This window comes from Girardinichthys multiradiatus, chromosome 13 (assembly GCF_021462225.1).
Source record: "Girardinichthys multiradiatus isolate DD_20200921_A chromosome 13, DD_fGirMul_XY1, whole genome shotgun sequence".
Classification (NCBI taxonomy): Eukaryota; Metazoa; Chordata; class Actinopteri; order Cyprinodontiformes; family Goodeidae; genus Girardinichthys; species Girardinichthys multiradiatus.
In genome coordinates, this window is record NC_061806.1 from 6,806,709 (window position 1) to 6,828,011 (window position 21,303).

General features: G+C 39.5%; 1 protein-coding gene across 5 annotated transcripts; it reads right to left on the reverse strand.

The window, feature by feature from the left end:
* Positions 1–490: 490 nt before the first annotated feature.
* On the reverse strand, positions 491–18,630 carry pex11b (peroxisomal biogenesis factor 11 beta). Of its 5 annotated transcripts, none has more exons than XM_047382784.1 (4): positions 18,375–18,630; positions 12,862–12,977; positions 12,586–12,787; positions 491–2,397 (listed from the first exon to the last, which is right to left on the reverse strand). In XM_047382784.1, exons 2-4 carry the CDS (start codon positions 12,956–12,958, stop codon positions 2,007–2,009), a joined length of 690 nt encoding a protein of 229 aa, XP_047238740.1. In that variant the 5' UTR covers positions 12,959–12,977; positions 18,375–18,630; the 3' UTR covers positions 491–2,006. The 5 variants fall into 5 exon arrangements, with proteins under 5 accessions (XP_047238740.1, XP_047238735.1, XP_047238737.1 ...); XM_047382779.1 differs by lacking the exon at positions 18,375–18,630 and adding an exon at positions 17,938–18,171; XM_047382781.1 differs by lacking the exon at positions 18,375–18,630 and adding an exon at positions 17,938–18,171 and having other exon boundaries at positions 12,862–13,045.
* Positions 18,631–21,303: the final 2,673 nt, after the last annotated feature.

Here is a 21,303-nt window from a genome sequence, read left to right on the forward strand (position 1 = left end):
GAATTAATGTAGTTCCTGATCTGTTTTTCATGTTAGCATTAAGGCTAATTAAATGTCTGTTCTCTCAAATGTAATGATTATTTAGAGGTGTATGTCTGGTCTCTTTTGTGAGCCTGATTCGAAATGCAGTGGGTGCATCCAAGACTTAGGCACTGCAGCATATCAACAATATTTTCATGTCTCATTAAAATGTCAGTCTTCAAAATTGTCTATAGAGCTGTTTTCTGTAATCTAATAGCAAAACATCCCATAGAAATTATTTAATGAGTAACATGTGTCCTAAGACTAAACTATATTCTAGAAAACCAGAAACACCCTATTATACTTGGTTAATATTTACAGTGGGGAAATTAAGTATTTGAACACCCTGCGACTTTGCAAGTTCTCCCACTTAGAAATCACGGGGGTATCTGAAATTTTCATCTTAGGTGCATGTACACTGTGAGAGACGTAATCTAAAAAAAATTAAAAATCCAGAAATCACAATGTATGATTTTTAAAATAATTTTATTTGTGTGTTACTGCTGCAAGTAAATATTTGAACACCTGCCAGTCTGGTATATACACAGTATATACAAATGCTGCACTTGCAGCATTTGTATATACAGTGATATATATGAGGTGCGTTCTAATGTGGATCACACTTTGGGAGACATCTTGGAAGGTGGAATTTGGATCAAACACCATAATAGTGTTGCCATAAGTAGCTAATATTTAAACTGCAGCTTAACAATGTTAACATTAGCTTATGCGATCCTGCATATTTACGAGTTTACTCTAGCAGATACAGGTGCCTTACTGTTATTTTTTAAATTGTTGTAGCGCTAGCATAGATAGCTTCAGCCTTTTCTGTTCATTTGCCCTTTTAGCCAAGACAATGTCCAAGCAATGCTTTTGCATTTGCCTTTTCAGCCGAGGACAGCTAGAAATGCTTTCTCTGGAAGTTCTTGCCATGTTCCCAGAAGCAAATTGATTTTCAGCTAAAGGCTTGTGCAATGCTGTTCTGCAAAGTTGTCTAGCTGCGGGTGTTTTTAATAGATCTTGCTTAAAACCTAAGAGAAAGATTAAGACTGGATCATGGGTCAGGGAATTTCACACAAAGATGGTAATCTAAAAATGAAAAAACAAAATCAAACTTTCATTAAAAATATAAAAATTTACAATTTAAAATCCAAGTAAAGTTATAAGTACTTATTGAGGTCAGGCAGTGTCCATCAGTGGATGTAGCTTTGAAATCCTTTTGTTTTTTTTTGTTTTGATTAAAAAAAACCCAGAAAGAAAATCCTGAGGGGAGAGTAAGCGCTTTGCATACTACTAAAACTTGAATTCATGTCACATTTAAGAAACACAACTAGGTAGAGAAATAATAGACGGTGCATCCTGTCAGCATGCTTTAGTTGCATCTTGCTGAGTTATAGGTTATAGAGCATCATTGAGATCCATGTGGAAAAACAGGATCCAAGATGTTGCTCCTTGACATCAGTGCCTGATAATTCATCTTCTGACAAACTAAATGTGAACTGCAACATCAGGGGGTCAGATGCATAAACTACATTACCAACTAAGCCAAGCATACACCTTTCTCAGCACACAAAGATATTTATAAAGAGCCAGTCACATTTTACACAAAGACCAATTACCGGTCGTGAAGAAAAGAACAAACTCCTGACTACATCTGCTGCTAGGTGCATGGACAGTTAGAATGGGGACAAAATTTAATTATCTTTCAGATTTTCCGTCTCGAGTTATGAGATTTAGACGAAGTTTAATTTTCAAAAAACATTACTAAAAGAGGAAACAATTTTAAATTGCCAGACGCATGTGTGCCCATAATTTTAATGACATACTATTGTTCATTTCTTTTTAATGCATTTGGTCCCCAGTGGATGCAAAGATTGGTCTTTAAAGGCCTTCTGTTGTATTGAACCATAATGTGCAACAGAGACAGCAGAACCCACTTTCTGTCACAGAACTCAGTGTGATGACCCATTCTGTGTTTTTTGAGCTCATGGCTTAAGTTTCAGCCATGGGTGGAGCATGGTGACTATAGATAGGACTGATGAGAGCACTCCACAAGTCCCAACAAAGCCTGGGCCCGTCCGATAGATACCCAGTTTGTCCAGTGGGATGAAAATATCACAGCCGTTCTTCAGTAGGTCCAACAACAGTGGTGGGTTGCTGTACAGGACAGTTACCACTTGATGGATATGTCTGCAGAGCCATGCCCACATAAGAGCAGGAGAAGATGATGAGGAGGGGGAGAGGTGGTGAGCAGGAAGGGCACTGCTGGGATTGGATGAGCATTTGGCACTTCTATAACGATCCTCAGAGTCCAGAAGAAGGCAGAGCTCATACACATCTCGAGTGACATTGAGGATCAGAGCAAATAGGTAGTACCTGTCAAGTTCAACAAATATTTCAATTATCAACTTTCAGGTCTTCACTTTCAATCAAGCCTGCATCAATACTCAACCGGCCAACAAGTTATCTATCAATGGGTAAAAGACTTCAATTTTAAAAAGGTACTGATAGGTTTTGTCTCAACAAACTGGCAACAACATCTAAGACTTTTGTTTAATATTCTTTTAGTCATTGGAAACATTGAACTTAATCCTGGTCCGAGTAAAGGTGTTTTTATGTCTATTTGTCTGGATTTCCTGGGATTTTATACATATGTTTTTAAAAATAATTTTGACCTGGGTTTGCACACAGGTGTACTGAATGTTAATCCAATACAGGTCCTTCTCAAAATATTAGCATATTGTGATAAAGTTCATTATTTTCCATAATGTCATGATGAAAATTTAACATTCATATATTTTAGATTCATTGCACACTAACTGAAATATTTCAGGTATTTTATTGTCTTAATACGGATGATTTTGGCATACAGCTCATGAAAACCCAAAATTCCTATCTCACAAAATTAGCATATTTCATCCGACCAATAAAAGAAAAGTGTTTTTAATACAAAAAACGTCAACCTTCAAATAATCATGTACAGTTATGCACTCAATACTTGGTCGGGAATCCTTTTGCAGAAATGACTGCTTCAATGCGGCGTGGCATGGAGGCAATCAGCCTGTAGCACTGCTGAGGTCTTATGGAGGCCCAGGATGCTTCGATAGCGGCCTTTAGCTCATCCAGAGTGTTGGGTCTTGAGTCTCTCAACGTTCTCTTCACAATATCCCACAGATTCTCTATGGGGTTCAGGTCAGGAGAGTTGGCAGGCCAATTGAGCACAGTGATACCATGGTCAGTAAACCATTTACCAGTGGTTTTGGCACTGTGAGCAGGTGCCAGGTCGTGCTGAAAAATGAAATCTTCATCTCCATAAAGCTTTTCAGCAGATGGAAGCATGAAGTGCTCCAAAATCTCCTGATAGCTAGCTGCATTGACCCTGCCATTGATAAAACACAGTGGACCAACACCAGCAGCTGACACGGCACCCCGGACCATCACTGACTGTGGGTACTTGACACTGGACTTCTGGCATTTTGGCATTTCCTTCTCCCCAGTCTTCCTCCAGACTCTGGCACCTTGATTTCTGAATGACATGCAGAATTTGCTTTCATCCGAAAAAAGTACTTTGGACCACTGAGCAACAGTCCAGTGCTGCTTCTCTGTAGCCCAGGTCTGGGGAATGCAGCACCTGTAGCCCATTTCCTGCACACACCTGTGCACGGTGGCTCTGGATGTTTCTACTCCACACTCAGTCCACTGCTTCCGCAGGTCCCCCAAGGTCTGGAATCGGCCCTTCTCCACAATCTTCCTCAGGGTCCGGTCACCTCTTCTCGTTGTGCAGCGTTTTCTGCCACACTTTTTCCTTCCCACTGAGGTGCCTTGATACAGCACTCTGGGAACAGCCTATTCGTTCAGAAATGTCTTTCTGTGTCTTACCCTCTTGCTTGAGGGTGTCAATAGTGGCCTTCTGGACAGCAGTCAGGTCGGCAGTCTTACCCATGATTGGGGTTTTGAGTGATGAACCAGGCTGGGAGTTTTAAAGGCCCCAGGAATCTTTTGCAGGTGTTTGGAGTTAACTCGTTGATTCAGATGATTAGGTTCATAGCTCGTTTAGAGACCCTTTTAATGATATGCTAATTTTGTGAGATAGGAATTTTGGGTTTTCATGAGCTGTATGCCAAAATCATCCGTATTAAGACAATAAAAGACCTGAAATATTTCAGTTAGTGTGCAATGAATCTAAAATATATGAATGTTAAATTTTCATCATGACATTATGGAAAATAATGAACTTTATCACAATATGCTAATATTTTGAGAAGGACCAGTACAACTACAGAGTACACAGCGACCAGTATTACAGCCTGATGAGGTCATAAATGCCCGTTACTGCAGGTAGAAATTGTAAGTTAGTGAAAAAGCATAAAAGATCATATTGTAGAAGTTTCCAAATCTGTCATCTTAATATGAGAAGTCATGCACCTAAACTGGACAAATTTAAAATTATACTTGCTCAAACAAAAGCTCATGTTACGGCAATATCAGAATCATGATTGAACGTCTGTCATACTGGACTCTTATTTCAATTGAAAATGATTTGTATCAGAGTTGTATCAGAGAGACCACAAGTATAAGATTGGAGGTGATGTTGCGGTCTATGTACATAAAAGATATTTACATCTCTTAACAGAGCTATCAACCGAATCTGAATCTTTGCATTTGGTAATTAAGCTCTCCAATCAATTCCAGATGACTGTTGTTACATGCAAGCCTCCTAATGTCAATTCAGCTACATATTTAAACGCAGGTCTCTGACATTATAAAGGGTTTAAAATAAAAGGAGCTTGTGATTCTTGGCAACATCAAAATGAATTGTAATCTTCCATGGCTATCCATGGCTATAAAGCCGGGAGTTCAACAACTAATCAAGGTGCCAACCAGATTTGGTAAAACATGCAATTCCATTTTTGATCTCATATTTATAAACCGGTCAACCAGGTATGGTATATCTGGAGTGATAAATACGCATGTTTCAGATCATCATCATTCACAACATTAGAAAAAATTTTAAGCAATTAACATGTCATATACAAAATTCTCTTGAAAAGATTCCAAATTCAAAAATAATCCAGTTTAATGCTGAAATTCAAAATACTGATTGTAGTGAACATATTTCTTTGTCAAATCCTGATCCTATTTTATCAAATAGTTATAATAAATTCGATACTGTACACCAAAAATATATTTTAATGTGGAAAATTCGGATCCGGCTAAATAAAATACCATGGTTGAATGCTTCAATAATACGTCATCTAAAAGGTAAAAGCTTCCTTCTTGAAAGCTTACAGATTATCAAAAACACATGAAAATAGGTTGTGCTTTCATTATCGAAATAAATGTAATGCTTAATTATGTAAAGCTAAACAACTACCTCAATACGGCTAATTATTTCAGTTGGCACTAATCCAAAAACATTGTGGCAAACAATTAACTCTGTAACAGGGGAAAATAATAATAAAACATTCAATGACAATTTGCAAATTTCAATAGGTCTATTTATCACGAATTTGTTTAATGAGTATTTTATGTCCCCTGTCCAGAAGTTGTCATTTGGACATTTCAACATTTTAAAGCGATCTATCTTATCCAATACTCCTCAGCAGTTCTCCTTTTCTGAAATTTCACAGACTGATTTATTGGATATATTACAATCCTTAAATTGGCTCCCATGCTGGTGACATATACAAGTTAAATACAAACGTTTTGAAAACGCATGCCAGCAGTTCTATACTATTATTTAATCATTTACTTAATCTATGCATTGCGCAGTTGACATTTCCTATTGGCTGGAAATTTGCTCAGATCACTCCTATCTTCAAATCTGATGATCTGAACTAATGTGTCAAACTATAGGCTAATTTTGGTTCTTTCAATTTTCTATAAATTATTTTAAAAAATACTGTTTAATTAACTACTTCATCATTTGGAAGTCAACAACTTGCTAAGTGATAGCCAACATGGTTTCCGACCAGCGCGGTCTACCATGTCAACACTAATATTTACTGAACAAATACATGCTGCATTAAATAAAGGTCATGTGACTGGCACTGTATACACTGATCTTCATAAAGCATTTGATACAGTTAATCATCACATTCTCCTACAAAAATGTACTTCTTTTCAACTCTCATTGAATCTATCAATAGTCAATTATATGAAGATCTTCAGCAACTACATTGCTGGTTACAAGATAATCATTTACATTTAATGTCAAGAAAACTGAATATATGTATTTTTCCTCATCTAGAAGACTGAATTATTTTGGACTCTCACTTGACCTATAGTAACCATGTGCAAGCCTTGTCTACTAAGCTGAAACAAAAAATTGTTTACTCCAGAATTAGTTGAAAGTATTATGGGATGAAGAAAAGTGTTTGAAACTGAAGCTGTAAAATTCGATCTATGTCATAATATCCCTTTTCCCATTGCCTGTAGAAAGCCCCAGGCTTTTGCAAAGCCCAGGTCACATTTTGATACAACTTTACCAAGGTATTTTCTTTTCACGGGTAAATGCAGCAGGTCTTTTCAGCTTTCCCCACGATTTGTTTAAGGAGCAGGGTTTTGTGCAGCGAGGCATGGCACCATCAGCTTCAGTAATGTACTAAACAAATTAATCATTTTATTACATTAATTTGTCATAAAATGAAATTTTAAGATGTTCGTTTTTCGTCTGGGTTCGGAGGCTGGGAGAGGGAGCGGGCCTTCTGGTCGGGATCTGGTGTTCGGGTCTTGGGGGTTGTCTGGTCCAGGGGCCGGCGTTTCGGCTCTCTCGGGATCACTTGGATTTCCTTGGCTCTCGGCCCCTGGCTTCAGTCTGTCAGTTGGGGGTGCAGCAGGCTCTGGTGAGGGGGCAGTGTGCAGCGTCGATTGGGATGTGGCTTTGCTTTGGTGGAGGGGCTAGCCAGCCGGCCTACTTGGTGCAGCGGGGTGTGCCGTGCAGGAGTGTGCGTGGTCGGCATGCTGGGGAACCTCCGGGGTTCGGGTGTGGAATTGGCGGGGTGCCCGGCTCTTGGCGTGCTGTGGTGGCCTTCCTCCAATGCTTCCTTCTGTGGCTCTGGCCCCTTGCCGGGCGCTGGGCTGGGGTTCGCAGTCGGGTGGGTGGGGCACTGGAGGATGTCTTATGCCAGCACTGGAGCCCATGCGGGTTGTGCTTGGCCTGGAGCGGTTGGTTACCTGGCTGGTGCATGTTTCTCTCTCATGGACCGGCAGGCTGGGGCTACTGGAGCTGGCCAGGCTTGGTGGTGTGCTGCTCTGCTGGCTGTCGTGTCCATTTTGCATAACTGCGCCTCCTCAATGCTGCAACACCTCAGCAGGAAACATCCACTGCATACATCAAGCTCACCTGTTGGGAGCTATGGATGTAGCCTCCAACAGGTGATGTTTATTTTCCCTTTGCAATCTGTGATAGCCAGCATCTGGCATGTTATAAATGTACAAGGAAATACATTTTGGCAAATGTTATGTACTCGCTGATTAAGAAGAGTGATGACCTTGTTTGTGGTGGCTACCTGGCAAGAAGAAAAGAACATGAAGCACTACTGCTAGTGTCCGACATAGTTGAAGATAAAAGCACAGCTACAGATGAACGGCTTGAGCTAAAACCAGTTTATTTGTTGATGTGCTTCAGCCTTCATTTATGAGATACTTAGAGTGAATATTGCTAGTTAAAAAATAATTTTAGTTATTACTATGGTTTATTTACCAGTTGCTAACATTACATAGATCACATTTACTTTTGTAATCTGTAAAAACAACATGCAAGATTTAGATCATTTTGTAATGTTAAAACGCTTGTATTTAATGCAACTTCGAACCTCACATATATACATAAAAAAATCAAGTAATTGAAGCTTGCATTAATGCATTTCTCACTTATTTACTTTTAGTGCAGTAGGGTCATCAGCAGGGGTAAACAACCCCTTCACAAAATTAAATAAATGTACAAGTTTTTTCATACTTCAAACTTAAGACTTGAAGTCTAGTGTAATATCTGTAAAAGGCACTGTTTACTAATATGCTTCAATACTTTTTAAGTTAATATGAAATGTTTTATTTCTCATCTGTTTATTTTTATGTACTTATAATGTTTTACCCATAATGTTGTGTGCATTTCAATATTTTGAGCAAAACTGTGCTCTTACCCTGCTAATTGAACCTTCAGACTCTGCTCTTACTGGTGCAATGTGCAATCAATGAAGACTGGCTACCAGGCTGGTCCAATTTAGCCTTGAAACCTCCCACACTAAAATGACAGGTGTTTCAGTTTCATTGTCCAACCCCTGTAGGTATTCTTTTAATCTTTTTCTGTTTTAAAAACTTACATAAATAAATATCCTGAGAACTGCTAAACTGAAACAGCTGAAGCTGCAAATAAGCAGCCACCATGCAATATTGTTCTGCTGTACTTAAAAGAATGGTGATCAGGGAATCTGAATTCAGGTAGGAGAAACAACCTAAATGTATGAAACAATGGGAGGACCCTTTATCATAACCCCACAGGTTTTAGTGTTTATACCTATCCTACTATACCCAAAAGTATATGCTACTATAAGGACCAAGAACCAAGTAAGGGATTGAACATAAGTGAAGCTTCAGTTTCATTAGCAAGGCATGTTTTATATATCGGCTAATTATAGTTGTCAATAGACTGAAAGGGACTGTGTTGAAATCAATTTTTTTGAAATCCATTATACAAATTATTGACTGAATTACACTGTATTTAATTTAGCTAATTTGGCTGCATATATACCAACTGAACTAAAAAGATTTACAAAAATAGTTAGGTTCAACATTCCCAGTCTTTCAATTCGCACCCTAATTTTTACAACTAAAATAAGGCAAAGAAATTACTCCATTACATTAAACATTTATGAATTGATATTTTATTCAGAGTTTGGAGGAATGTCTTTGTCAACACAGTCTGCAACTATGGAAACCCTGAAACTGCCACAACAACCAATCAAAAATTGAAAGAACATCTTCAGTTGTGTTGTTGCAAAAGATTTTAACACTATTGCTGCATGTGTTTTCTTTGACCATTGATAGAATTGCTTCTTAAACATTCTATGCACACAAACCATGTAGTGAACATGGCAAACTCTGCTCTGGTCAGCTCAGACCAAAAGTTAACCAAAAGTTTACCCAACATGCAAAACACTATATGTGGTGGAAAATACCCTATAAACACACCATCCCCACAGAGAAACAGCAATGACAGCATCATGCTCTATGGATGTTTTCTTAACCTCAGGGGCAATTAAGCTACTTAGCTGATAAGACGTTGGATGGAGCTAAATACAGGGCAATTCTAAAACATTTCTATATAAATTTAACTGGGTAATTTCACTCTACCTGGGCTTTACTTTCAAGGGTCTTTCCAGATTTCCCCGGGATTGTTAAAGGGACAGGGTTAAGTGCAGCGAGGCATTGCACCACCAGCTACAGTAATTGCAGCCCACCAACATCCGCCTGTTCCCGGCTCGGCACGCTCTGATTTGCCGCTATTTGTTTGTTGCGACCAAAAGTGAATATTAAGCGTTTAAGCAGGTTTTTGGTGAATAACTGCCAGAATAAGTACCAAATTTTAAAAAATATATATACAGGTCCTTCTCAAAATATTAGCATATTGTGATAAAGTTCATTATTTTCCATAATGTTATGATGAAACTTTAACATTCATATATTTTAGATTCATTGCACACTAACTGAAATATTTCAGGTCTTTTATTGTCTTAATACGGATGATTTTGGCATACAGCTCATGAAAACCCAAAATTCCTATCTCACAAAATTAGCATATTTCATCCGACCAATAAAAGAAAAGTGTTTTTAATACAAAAAACGTCAACCTTCAAATAATCATGTACAGTTATGCACTCAATACTTGGTCGGGAATCCTTTTGCAGAAATTACTGCGGCGTGGCATGGAGGCAATCAGCCTGTGGCACTGCTGAGGTCTTATGGAGGCCCGGGATGCTTTGATAGCAGCCTTTAGCTCATCCAGAGTGTTGGGTCTTGAGTCTCTCAACGTTCTCTTCACAATATCCCACAGATTCTCTATGGGGTTCAGGTCAGGAGAGTTGGCAGGCCAATTGAGCACAGTGATACCATGGTCAGTAAACCATTTACCAGTGGTTTTGGCACTGTGAGCAGGTGCCAGGTCGTGCTGAAAAATGAAATCTTCATCTCCATAAAGCTTTTCAGCAGATGGAAGCATGAAGTGCTCCAAAATCTCCTGATAGCTAGCTGCATTGACCCTGCCCTTGATAAAACACAGTGGACCAACACCAGCAGCTGACACGGCACCCCAGACCATCACTGACTGTGGGTACTTGACACTGGACTTCAGGCATTTTGGCATTTCCTTCTCCCCAGTCTTCCTCCAGTCTCTGGCACCTTGATTTCCAAATGACATGCAGAATTTGCTTTCATCCGAAAAAAGTACTTTGGACCACTGAGCAACAGTCCAGTGCTGCTTCTCTGTAGCCCAGGTCAGGCGCTTCTGCCGCTGTTTCTGGTTCAAAAGTGTCTTGACCTGGGGAATGCGGCACCTGTAGCCCATTTCCTGCACACGGTGGCTCTGGATGTTTCTACTCCAGAGTCAGTCCACTGCTTCCGCAGGTCCCCCAAGGTCTGGAATCGGCCCTTCTCCACAATCTTCCTCAGGGTCCGGTCACCTCTTCTCGTTGTGCAGCGTTTTCTGCCACACTTTTTCCTTCCCACAGACTTCCCACTGAAGTGCCTTGATACAGCACTCTGGGAACAGCCAATTTGTTCAGAAATTTCTTTCTGTGTCTTACCCTCTTGCTTGAGGGTGTCAATAGTGGCCTTCTGGACAGCAGTCAGGTCGGCAGTCTTACCCATGATTGGGGTTTTGAGTGATGAACCAGGCTGGGAGTTTTAAAGGCCTCAGGAATCTTTTGCAGCTGTTTAGAGTTAACTCGTTGATTCAGATGATGAGGTTCAGAGCTCGTTTAGAGACCCTTTTAAGGATATGCTAATTTTGTGAGATAGGAATTTTGGGTTTTCATGAGATGTATGCCAACATCATCTGTCTTAAGACAATAAAAGACCTGAAATATTTCAGTTAGTGCGCAATGAATCTAAAATATATGAATGTTAAATTTTCATCATTACATTGTGGAAAATAATGAACTTTATCACAATATGCTAATATTTTGAGAAGAACCTGTATTTGACAAGAAAACTTGGACATTTTAAGCTAATGTAGGAATGAATTTAACACCGTTTCACCACAGTTCTGGAGGAAAAATATTTTAATGCAGTGCTGATGAACAAACCAAAGCACTTACATTTTTCCTTGTACATAAAAAAACACATTTCCCTAAGAATGTCTTTTCATGTAAACCTAATTTAGAGTGTTAACTCTGTTCTTTTCCATTTTTCATAGTTTTATGCCGACAGCTCTACAGGAAGAGAGACCATTGTTTCAGGTTTGATTGATGTTTGCCAAAAGCTCCTCTTCACACTAGTGTGCTTCCATATTCAACTCCACTGTCTATGCATCTTCTACTACATACGAATAATCAGGACTGCAGAGAGAATAATCAGGGCTGACCTTCCCTCCATCCAGGACTTATACAGGTCTAGGGTCAGGAAAAGAGCTGCTAAAATCTCTGCCGACCCCACACACTCTGCACATAAACTGTTTAGAGCTTTACCTTCAGGCCGCCGCTACAGAGCACTGTTTACTAAAACCAGCCGCCACAGAGACAGTTTCTTCCCCCAGGCTGTTTCTCTGATGAACATTCAATAGAGTACAGAACAACAGCATACAGATGTTGCCAATGCACCTTTTTATTAGATATGTGTATATTGTACATTGTAAATTGTAAATTTGTATATTCTGTAATGCAAAAACAGAACAAAAGAGCAAAGTGTACCGGAGTCAAATTCCTTGTTTGTATGTACGAACTTGGCAATAAAGCTGATTCTGATACATAAATATGGCATATTGGCAAAAAATAAATGTAAAATAATGATTTAAACTGTTGCTGCTTATCCAACAAGGAAAAGTAGAAGGAATTAATCAATTGTATAACTCTAAAGCTGCTCATCATCTATTGTCATTTATCAGTTGAAACAAAAACGTATTTATTAACTAAGAATCTTTTAAAAAGAGTTAAGGAGTATAGCCATCTGATGGACTCAAGGTGTATTGCAGTAATCTTCACAACTTCTCTATGAGTCATTAGGCTGATTTAATTTGGCCTTTTTGAGCAATGAAAGCAGAATGTACTCAATTCCCTGGGAATCCTTTAACCTGGTTTAAAACAAATCCTTGGATTTATAATCTCGGGGCCTTTGGTGGAAAAGGGGCTTATGTCTCTAAACAAACAGCCAGTACTATGCCTTACAACGGTGTGGAAATATTGTGTGATTTTAAATGGCTGTAACCATCTTTATTTCTAACCTAGAAACATGCATCAAATTAATGTTTTGGCTCTGTTGTTGAGACAATACCAATTTCAGATACTTTTGAACAGCGAAACTGAAGCATCCAGAGTAAAACTCACAGCAAAGTAAATAAATGTAACTTACCTGAAAGACCTCTGACTCCATTTCTGTTGATCCAGTTTGGAAATAATGCCCGTTTTTCCTGCCCACAGCACATTGTCACAGGCAAAGTACATGGCTCTGTTCAGGTGGCCGATGGTCAGGCAGAGCCTCAGCACACTGTCAGAAAGGTGGATAGCCCTCTTGGCTGCCTGCAGAGCCTCCACAGAGTTCCCCAGACGTAGCACTGTGGGACATTCGATATCAGTAACAGCAGAGCTTCGGTACTCAGAAGAACTCGCACTGGATTTTTACACTTACACTTTCTTGTCAGGCTCATATGTGCTTCCAAGTCACTAATAGTTCTGTGGAGGTCAGTGGCTACCCTACTTTTGTGCAGAGTGTATCCCAACAACATGCAGGCATATTGTGCAGTCCTGTGAATGAACAGTCAGTAAGCAGAGTAGATAGGTGTACCTCAGGAGAGAACTGCTTCACACTAAAACTGAAAAAGGCAAATCAAAGATCAGACTGAGTCAAATGTAAATTATCAACAGGATTTTTTAAAATACCTAACAGTTTTAATATTTATTCACAAGCATATAAAGAAAATTAGCTGCTACTCATTTCTAATGGATATGCGTAACTATACAATTAAATGAATTACTTTACTTTAAAGTACAGAGAAAGTGCCAAACAATTCACTCAAACTCCCACTTAAGTGATATTATTAAAGTCCTCACTTGTAAATGTACTGAAAGTGTAATAGTACTTTTTATTCAGTAAACTCAAATGTGTATTCACTCATTCTGACTTACGGTCACAGCAAAACCAAATGATTTCAAACCTAAAGCAGCCTTTGTAAAAACAAGAACAAAGTAAAGCACAGAAGCAAAAAATTGCTTTAACATGAAAAAAATCACGTTCACACTTTGGAACAGTAGCGTTTATTTCTAATTTAATTTCTGCAAAATGTCTTTTAAACTGGGTTTTTTGTCTAGGAAAGAAGAGAATCATAAATAGGGATCTGTCACCATTTATCACAGAAATTAAGGCAGAAGATGCACTGAACCAGGCCCACCTGGAACAGCACATGCAGCTTCGTTTAAGGGAGGCATGAGAGCAGATGCCACAGAATGCTGCATTTAATGAAGCATTCCTTGGAGTACTATGAGAGCTCGTACATGCCATGGGTCACAGATATGTCTGACTGATTCCCCTTCTCCCGTTTTTCTTTTATATAAGAGACTTTTTAAAATCTTTTTAAGTGCTTTGTATTTTGCAGCTGACGGCAATAAAATAATACTTATATGCTTGCATCATAAAGTCCTATTTTATCTGTGCCTACACTGATGGGAGGAGTGAATAGTACAGTTTTATCTTTTGTAGCTTTTGTCATTGACATATGTGCATTGATGGCTCATTTTTAAGAAAAGGTTACCGAAATAAGTTAATTTTGTTATTGTGTGACTATTTTTGGATGTATCAGTGCAGCGAGAGCACTTTTATAGTATGGAATTCTGTACCATAATGGTATCTGTATTTTCTGATACTGGGGTAATGGTTAATGGGTTTTAATTTATGGTTATAATTTATTTACTTCTTCATGGTTCATAATGCTGTTGAGCAAGTCATATATAATCAAAAGTGATTTATCCAAGTGTTGGATTATTCAGTTTTTTTATTGTAGCATTTCATTTATCATCATTAATTCAGGTAATATGTACAAAACAAAGCAGAGGCATTTTAAAAAGACACAAACTTTATTGTCAAAACTCATAACGAGATACAATGAGACATGTTTGGGCTTAGGGCTGAGAAGGCAACAAGAATATTTTTAAATCTCCAGCAGCACAAAATTGCAGCACACAGTTGTAATGCTGAGTACCAAAATATGCCCAATACTGAAAGTCACATCTTGTCATTGCAGAGCTTATTGCAGTTTGTAGCGCAAGACGTTGTTCAGACATCCTGAATTTCTGCAATAGTAATGTGCGAGTCCTGAATTAACCATTCAAAACTCGTCTCTTTACTGACTCTGGATTAATGATTTATTGTCTTTGTTAACTCATCCCCTGATTATTCTCTGCTATTGTATGCTAGCCAACTTCAAAGGAGAGAACTTAAACAATATAGAACTGTGCAACTGCTATTTGTAACTGTGTCACATTGATACTTCAACTTAACCGCTGCATAGGCGCTATGGACAAACCAACTCAACTTGTAGTTTCCCTCCCTGCAATGAGCTGTGAAAAAAAGAATTGCTCAGTAGCTTAGCAGCACAAACGGAAGAATCAGCACATTGGTAACTCAATCCAGCACAACAAATCCTTAACTCATTTCCAGTACAGCAACTCACTGCTCCTGTGGCTGTTTGTTGCTCCCTTTACCTGAGTTTATATTACGCCCCCCAACGCCCTAATTTCCCCGTGGTGGAATAGAAAAACAATTATTCACAATTCATGTTATGTTTCCATCCCAAAGTGGACTGAATAAAAGATGTCCATGATTTCTTCCCACTGCTGCTTCTGTGTGCAGTGTCTTCACTAATCGCATTTGGGTTCTATCCTATCCTTTAAATTAGTGGTTTTAGCCATATGAAGTGGGAACAGGAATTGGGTGGAACTTGTGTTACATTGACATGTACCCCTTTTCCCACCAGCGAGATTCGAATGTTGAAATGGTGACATGTGGTTCCACCAAGGAACAGAGGTTCCAGAACTCTGGTTCAACTCAGGCACCGCAAAATACTTCTTTGCTTCTGTGCAAACCGTAACGTCACCCGTGGGCTGGTCAGCTGCAGACAATTGAAGTAACAAGTACGGTGGTGAATACAAAGAGCATATTATATACAGTAAACATTATTTATATGTTTACAAAATCACACTAAACACGCATGGTATAACTACTCGTTATCGTTACACTTGTGGATGCTGAACATATGCAAAAAAAAAACAACTTTGTACATACCATTGTTCTTGGCACTAAGTCGCATTCTCCTATTCCATACTCAGTGTAGTTTATGGATCCTCTTTTTTTGCATTAAAAGAAGCATGGAGGGGCGCGGTGCTGATGGTGTAGGGGTTAAGCGCGCGACCATATGCAGAGGCTACAGTCCTCAAAGCGGCTGTCCCGGGTTCGAGTCCCGGACCCAGCGACATTTGCCAAATGTCTCCCCCTCTCTCTACCCCTCTTTCCTGTCTGCCTACTGTCAAAAAATAAATAAAGGCCACTAGTGCCGAAAAAATATCAAAAAAAAAAAAAAAAAGCATGGCACACAGCTCAGCCTGTTCAAGAATAGGAGTTCCTTCGGTGGAAAAACACCATCAGTGACTCAAATACCAAACTTAGTTTGGAGGTTGGCTCACAATAACTTAAAAAAAATCAAATTTCTCATCTCTATTCTGCAACCACTGCACTTTTGTAAAACCAGGGACAACATCCCACCACTGGGAGGCTTGGGTAAACGCCTAGACTGATGGTCTGAGGCAATATATTTGCAATACGATAGCCATTTGAAACACACACACAGAATACATATTAAAATAATAACTTGAACCATAGAATCGTTGACTATGGCTTGTGTATATTGCCAGCATAGCAAGCTAGCATTAGGTAAAATTAGCTTACCCTCAAACGTCAGTCTAGCTCGTATCCTACAGTTTGATCCCACTCTATAGCTCCTCTACTTTTCCAGTGTTTTGTCTTGTAGACCATAACATTTTCTTCACAATGCCTGGACCTGCTCCAGCCATTGTAGTATTAATATTTTTGTAGTTGCTTATGAGCTTTTAACTTTTTCCAACACTGTGGTGTGTGATAAAATCTGGGGTCGTTACCTTGGCGAACACTTTCTCATGCTGCCATCATACGGTTGACAACACTCATGGCCAATCAGTGAACAGCCATCTGTTTACATCACATTTCAGCCCAGCTCAGCCTCGATGGGACCTGCTGATGAGCAGATACCAAGAAAGCCAGTACTGGTCTGGAATAGCTAGCAAAAGAAACTGTTCCAAAACGGTCTGAGTGGAATGGAGCCGCCCAAAGTAGGTCCCATGAAAAAACAGGGCATTAACTATAGTGGAAAACGACCTGAACGGTGTAGAGTTGAGTCAAGCTGAGTAGGCACTAATAGAAAAGGGCCATTACACACTTGGGCTGTGATGATTTCAAAAGTTTTAATTTACAGCATAGAATTTAGAGGATAAGCAAGTAATGTGTACACAGCTTTAGACTTGTCACTTTCTAAAACCAAGATGCAAAGTGTCCCCAAATTTAGCATCCTCTGGCAGCTCCTGGCACACTGTGGCATCCTCTGGCAGCCCGTGGCATTCTCTGGGACCCTCGTGGCAGCCTTATGGCCTGGGACATCCAGCGTGCTTTTAAGCATTTATTTATAATTTTCTGTGAGTGACAATTCAGAATAGCCGCTCATGCTGTATAATAAACCGGCTGTTTGTGCAATAAATCTTCGACATCCTTTCAGCACGTCACACATACATATAGTGCTATTTATTTTCCATCTCAAGTAAATACAATCACCTTATGTTATGGGCCTAAAGCTGTTTATTAAATAATAATAATAATGACATCATTATTTAAAGGTAACAGGCTGTAACAACAATGACATCCCGTTTGCCGATAATCAGCATTGGCATCACTTCCGGTGGCAGCTCCACAGACACTATTAACTATAATGACAACCCATTTGCCGATTATCAGCATTAGCTTCCACAAAAACAGCGGCAACCGCCGTGGCAAGCTGTGGCAGAGCTGTCACTGGAACACCCATTTCTGCCTGCCACTGCCAGAAATTGAGTTTGCTGTCTCTCAAAGATCATGCATTAAAAGCGGAAAAACAAAAGTCAAAATCAAATTACACTTTTAGAACAGGTACTGTTTTGGGCCCTGGGCAAAAAGTGTATGTTCAATATAAAGGGTTAATTGTTCTCTCTCAATTGCCTGTAGCTGTGAATGGTTGTTTTTTTCCCCGTGTGTCTCTGTGTTGCCCTACGATGAACTGGCAACGTGTCCAGGGTGTACCCCGCCTCTTCCCCGTAGACTGCTGGAGATAGGCACCAGCTCCCCCGCGACCCTGTGCGGAAAAAGCTGGTATAAAAATTGATGATTGGACGTTTACATCGCATTTCTAAGCTCCATTTTTAACTCCCACCTGAGTTACTTTGTTAGTCCCAGCCTTCTTACGCAAAGATATACAAGAGCTTCTGATATTTTCAGTTAAAGTTAGAATAAACATCTTATATGCACATCTACGAGGTTTATGTTAGACCATAGCAAAAATGCAGCTAAAACAAAGCTAAACATTAAAGCTGAGAATGGACTTGTCAGCAAAAATGGGCGGCCCATTTATGTTGACAACACTAACCGTGTTACCTCAAAACTCTTTCCTTGGCTTGACTCTGGGAATTGAACCGAACCCAGGAGTCCATCCTGGCTGCTGTTTCGGGTTAGGGTTCGAACCAAGCTGGCTGTTAACCCAAGGAGCGGGTAGTGCTACTGGAAGGAGGCTGGCTGTTTTATTATTTTAGCCCTGTTTAATGTCAAGCTCAGAGCAGTCGTCTCTACCGTTTATCCTGCGCTCTTCTTCTTCTTCTTAAGTTTATTGGCACTTGGCAAACAGCTATTTGGTACATTACCGCCACCAACTGGTGAGGAGTGTTAGCCAGAAAGACAACTTAATTCACGTATGTTTAAAAATAAAAAAATAAAAACTATATTCTTCTAATTAATCGTAACCTCACTAGATATTGCAATAAATATTGGTAACATCCATTTCATGAATTCTTTTGTAAGTCAAAGTCAACAATTACCTTGCAGAGATTTTGTCAAATGTCTTCGTTCTTCCTCATACTGCTGGCAGTGCACCACATGTCCCACTGATTGTTTTTGTCCAAAACTTAAACTGTAGAAGGTCCTGCAAGATGGCGGCGAGAACCAACGTATATTAACGTCAGAGCCATAACTATCTGCACAAAAAATTCAAGAAGACGTTCATTGGTACTGTCGATGTAGTAAAACTTCACTGGCCGTCTGTTAACTCTTACATTACTCCTCACCTCTCATCGACTCTTTTTATTTGGCACCACAAAGGACAATCCTCAATCAGAGATCAGTCAGAGATCAGTTGTACGTTTCCACAAGTTTATTAAAACCAATCTGAATTCAGAGAGGGAGACATCACACTTACACTGGTACCTGGAAACGTCTGTGTGCTGTCTGACTGGGCCTGCTCTCCACTCCGTCATATACCCCAAGTTGTTGTCCAGCATCTTTATTTTCAGTTACATATACAATCATTCTATCTGTGTCTATTATGCAACAGCATAAAAAAAGACAGAGATACATTTCATCATTTAGTAAAGAATTGTTTCCCACACGTCTTCAGGAAGCTTCAGGGTGGAATACTTATCAGAAGTTCCGACCAGCATAGAGAGGAGTAGAATGCCTCCCCAATACACCACCGGCTTCTCACGATACAGACAGAAAACACCTGCAAACCTCAACCTTGAATAATGAACACTCAATGTGTTATAATACTAGAGGCTACTGTTAAGGTTTTTTCTAACTATCAAAAGCACAACTAAAATTCCTAATAAAAATCAATCTATAAACAGCAAAGTCCCAAATATATCTTAGTCTTAGCCAGGGGCGTTTTTAGGGTCTCAAAACATTGGGAGCTTTAGCCCAAATCCAAAATATTTAGATTTCAATAAGACAATTTATAGGTAATTTAAAGTTAAAATAATATAGGACATATTGTACCAGTTCTCTGTCTCAGCTGGTTTTAGACTAAATGTACAGTGCCTTGCGAAAGTATTCGGCCCCCTTGAACTTTTCAACCTCTTGCCACATTTCAGGCTTCAAACATAAAGATATTAAATTAAATTTTTTTGTGAAGAATCAACAACAAGTGGGACACAATCGTGAAGTGGAATGAAATTTATTGGATGTGTCAAACTTGTTTAACAAATAAAAATCTGAAAAGTGGGGCGTGCAATATTATTCGGCCCCCTTGCATTAATACTTTGTAGCCCCACCCTTTGCTGCAATTACAGCTGCAAGTCGCTTGGGGTATGTCTCTATCAGTTTTGCACATCGAGAGACTGAAATTCTTGCTCATTCTTTCTTGCAAAACAGCTCAAGCTCAGTGAGGTTGGATGGAGAGCGTTCGTGAACAGCAGTCTTCAGCTCTTTCCACAGATTCTCGATTGGATTCAGGTCTGGACTTTGACTTGGCCATTCCAATACCTGGATACGTTTATTTGTGAACCATTCCATTGTAGATTTGGCTTTATGTTGTGGATCATTGTCTTGTTGGAAGATAAATCTCCGTCCCAGTCTCAGGTCTCTTGCAGACTCCAACAGGTTTTCTTTCAGAATGGTCCTGTAGTTGGCCCCATCCATCTTTCCATCAAATTTGACCATCTTCCCTGTCCCTCCTGACGAAAAGCAGGCCCAGACCATGATGCTGCCACCACCATGTTTGACAGTGGTGATGGTGTGTTCAGGGTGATGAGCTGTGTTGCTTTTACACCAAACATATTGTTTTGCATTGTGGCCAAACAGTTCGATTTTGGTTTCATCTGACCAGAGCACCTTCTTCCACATGTTTGGTGTGTCTCCCAGGTGGCTTGTGGCAAACTTTAAATGAGACTTTTTATGGATATCTTTGAGAAATGGCTTTCTTCTTGCCACTCTTCCATAAAGGCCAGATTTGTGCAGTGTACGACTGATTGTTGTCCTATGGACAGACTCTCCCACCTCAGCTGTAGATCTCTGCAGTTCATCCAGAGTGATCATGGGCCTCTTGGCTGCATCTCTGATCAGTCTTCTCCTTGTTCGAGATGAGAGTTTAGAGGGACGGCCGGGTCTTGGTAGATTTGCAGTGGTCTGATACTCCTTCCATTTCAATATGATTGCTTGCACAGTGCTCCTTGGGATGTTTAAAGCTTGGGAAATCTTTTTGTATCCAAATCCGGCTTTAAACTTCTCCACAACAGTATATCGGACCTGCCTGGTGTGTTCCTTGGTCTTCATGATGCTCTCTGTGCTTTGAACAGAACCCTGAGACTATCACAGAGCAGATGCATTTATACGGAGACTTGATGACACACAGGTGGATTCTATTTATCATCATCAGTCATTTGGGACAACATTGGATCATTCAGAGATCCTCACTGAACTTCTGGAGCGAGTTTGCTGCACTGAAAGTAAAGGGGCCGAATAATATTGCACGCCCCACTTTTCAGTTTTTTATTTGTTAAAAACTTTTGACACATCCAATAAATTTCATTCCACTTCACGATTGTGTCCCACTTGTTGTTGATTCTTCACAAAAAAAATTGAATTTTATATCTTTATGTTTCAGGCCTGAAATGTGGCAAAAGGTTGAAAAGTTCAAGGGGGCCGAATACTTTCGCAAGGCACTGTAAATTATTGTGATTCAAACAAAAAAGGTTTGCAATAATCTTGCTTTTTATTTTTGTTAGAAGCTGAATGAAGGACAAGGAGAAACAGAGTTTAGGCCTGATGAAAAACCATTTTGCTGAAGCAAATAATGACACATTTCAAGGTATTTAGAAAAGAACTTAATCAGAATTTTTGCTGACAAAAGTTTTTCTTAAACCCAGGGATGTTTACTTTGGGCCAGATAAATGTGCTTATTTTGTCATCTGCATAAATTACCTTTTTAAACGTTACATTTTCAAGTGTTTCACTCCTGAGGCTCATTGTCTTTAT

Excerpts from the sequence above, each read along its gene's own strand:
- pex11b (XM_047382779.1), bottom strand. The coding sequence starts at position 17,993 with ATGGACTCCTGGGTTCGGTTCAATTCCCAGAGTCAAGCCAAGGAAAGA. Across the intron at positions 12,788-12,861 it reads TATGAGCCTGACAAGAAAGT|TGCTACGTCTGGGGAACTCT; the intron begins GTAAGTGTAAAA and ends AATGTCCCACAG. Across the intron at positions 2,398-12,585 it reads TGGAGTCAGAGGTCTTTCAG|GTACTACCTATTTGCTCTGA; the intron begins GTAAGTTACATT and ends TGAACTTGACAG.